The 2,013-nt window shown below is 45.1% G+C and overlaps 1 protein-coding gene across 1 annotated transcript in view; it reads right to left on the bottom strand.

Annotated features, from left to right (window-relative positions):
• Nucleotides 1–25: 25 nt before the first annotated feature.
• LOC107097417 (cadherin-23-like) overlaps nucleotides 26–2,013 on the bottom strand; it is a 131,667-nt gene continuing 129,679 nt past the window's right edge. Inside the window, exon 37 of the mRNA XM_015394556.1 lies at nucleotides 26–1,067. Coding sequence (XP_015250042.1) covers nucleotides 726–1,067 — 342 coding nt within the window. The 3' untranslated portion in view covers nucleotides 26–725. The remainder of the gene's footprint in view (nucleotides 1,068–2,013) is intronic.

Raw genomic sequence — 2,013 nt, 5'->3', positions numbered from 1 at the left:
CTTCTTTTTTCATTTATTTCTGTTTTTTTTCTCACTCAGCCACTGTAGGGAGGATCTTTTTATTTCTGTTCTGGCTATAATCCCCCTTCCAGAGAAAGTTCAACTATTTGCTTCTCATCAGGAGCTTTTTACCCTTTGCAGTCTGTGATCCTTCTAAAAAAAAAAGAAAATAAAAGTTCAACATTAGAATGAAATGTTCCTGAATCCTTTCCAAGCCATTAAGCTGGAAGCGTTGCTGTTTCCGTCCACACCCATGGTACACCGACTGCATCGTGTTGCCAAAACAAGACCCTAAAATCTGCCTGATTATTCACTCTCTCTCTGGTTCCCTTTAGCGGCCATCTGCTGGTCCGAGTGTGTGTGTGTGTGTGAGAGTGTCTTCAGTCCAGACGAAGGTTTAAAAAAAGGATTGGTGAGAATGAGGCACCTTTTAGATCATTTTAAGGTCATAATTGGAGCAAAATGTTCCAAGCAAAGCGGTCTGGTCCATCTTATTCAGTCAGGAATCTCAGGTAGACCTTTTTCCTCCTGCAGGTGGATTAAAGCTCCAGTGGGACTTTGTTGACATCCGACCCATTCAAACCAGCTCATCTTCCAGGATGTTTTGCTGACGATGTTCTTCCTAGACTACAAACACTCCTCCTGCCCCCCCTTGGATGGTTGTGCAGAGGCAGAAGGACACACACCAGCCATGGTTGCCCTCAAACCAGCGAGGCCTCGGCTAGTCATAACTCTGTGATCTCCAGGGGACTCTCCGACAGGGTGTCCCCATCCTTGTGACGGTGCATCGGGGTGGATTTAGCGGACTCCGTGCGGGCGTTTCTCTCCGAGTATAAACCGTTGTCGGCGTTCAGCGCCTCCAGGGAACGGGCCAGAGCCCGCTGGTCGTCCTCCGGCAGGCTGTTGAGGTCTGAGGTCAGGAGGGTGCCTGTGCTGCCGTGGACCACGTGCACTCCATCAGGTCCCTTCAGCTCCACGGGGAGCTTGTGCTTGAAGCGCAGATTGCCGTGTCCGCCACCCAAACCCAGGTGATCGTCCTCGTCGTCGTCCAGATCGCTCTGGATTAGCTTTTAGAGATAGAAGAGAATCAGTTAAAATGAGAAACGGTGGTGATGCGCTCTGAGAGGAAAACGGCGCCTTTCTAAGTCTTAAGCTTTTCTATATCAGGCCAAAATAAATCTACTCTGTTCCTTTCATGGTTTTACTGATCTGTAAATTTGAGCGTACAAAACCAGATAACCAGGGGTGGGTTTAGGAAATTTGGGGCCCTAGGCAAAGACAGGCAAGGGAGCCCTCTGAATTAAGAAGACAAAACATAAAACAGACCCATTATACAGATACAGAAATTTTAATATAATAGACATTATCTGTTCTACATTTTGTCCCTTTTCTTGTTTTCCTCTGTTTTGTACTCAAAAGGAATGAAACTAAGCTTGCTTAACCGATTTGCTCCTTCCTGTGTTTCCAAAAAGGCGACGGCCAAAGTAAATAACCCAGTCCTTCTTTTTCACTGTAAACAAGCCATGATCTGCTTATCTGTTCTCCACTTTTCATTTGGATGAAATAATAGCTGCATGAATCATGACAGCAGACAAGATAGAGGAGAGCAGGAGGCGGGGGTACCAATCTACTTGCTCTGGAGAGCAGAGTTCGCTACTTTTAGATGCTGTCGCCAAAGTCTCCAGTAGCAGAAAAAAGGCACTAGATTTGGCGCTAGGCGCTTTTTTGAAATAAAAGCGCTAGATGGGTCTGAAAAGTTGCTGAATACACCTGTGCCTGAGACACTCTTAATATTATAAGCATTCTGATGGCGTTTTAATTAAGGGATTTTTATTAAAAACATAATGTGCACAAATAAGTAATGGCTGTATGGAAAAGGAGTTTTATGGGGCCCCCAGGAACTATACAATGTAACAGATTCAACATCCCTTATTTTTAAAACAAAGATGAAGTCAGGAATAGGAAAACAGAATAATTTGCTAACTGGGAGTGTTGGCCTAGTGGTTAGAGCAG

The sequence above is a fragment of the Cyprinodon variegatus genome, unplaced genomic scaffold (assembly GCF_000732505.1).
Source record: "Cyprinodon variegatus isolate N-32 unplaced genomic scaffold, C_variegatus-1.0 Scaffold694, whole genome shotgun sequence".
Classification (NCBI taxonomy): domain Eukaryota; kingdom Metazoa; phylum Chordata; class Actinopteri; order Cyprinodontiformes; family Cyprinodontidae; genus Cyprinodon; species Cyprinodon variegatus.
This window is presented reverse-complemented; position numbering and strand designations above follow the sequence as displayed.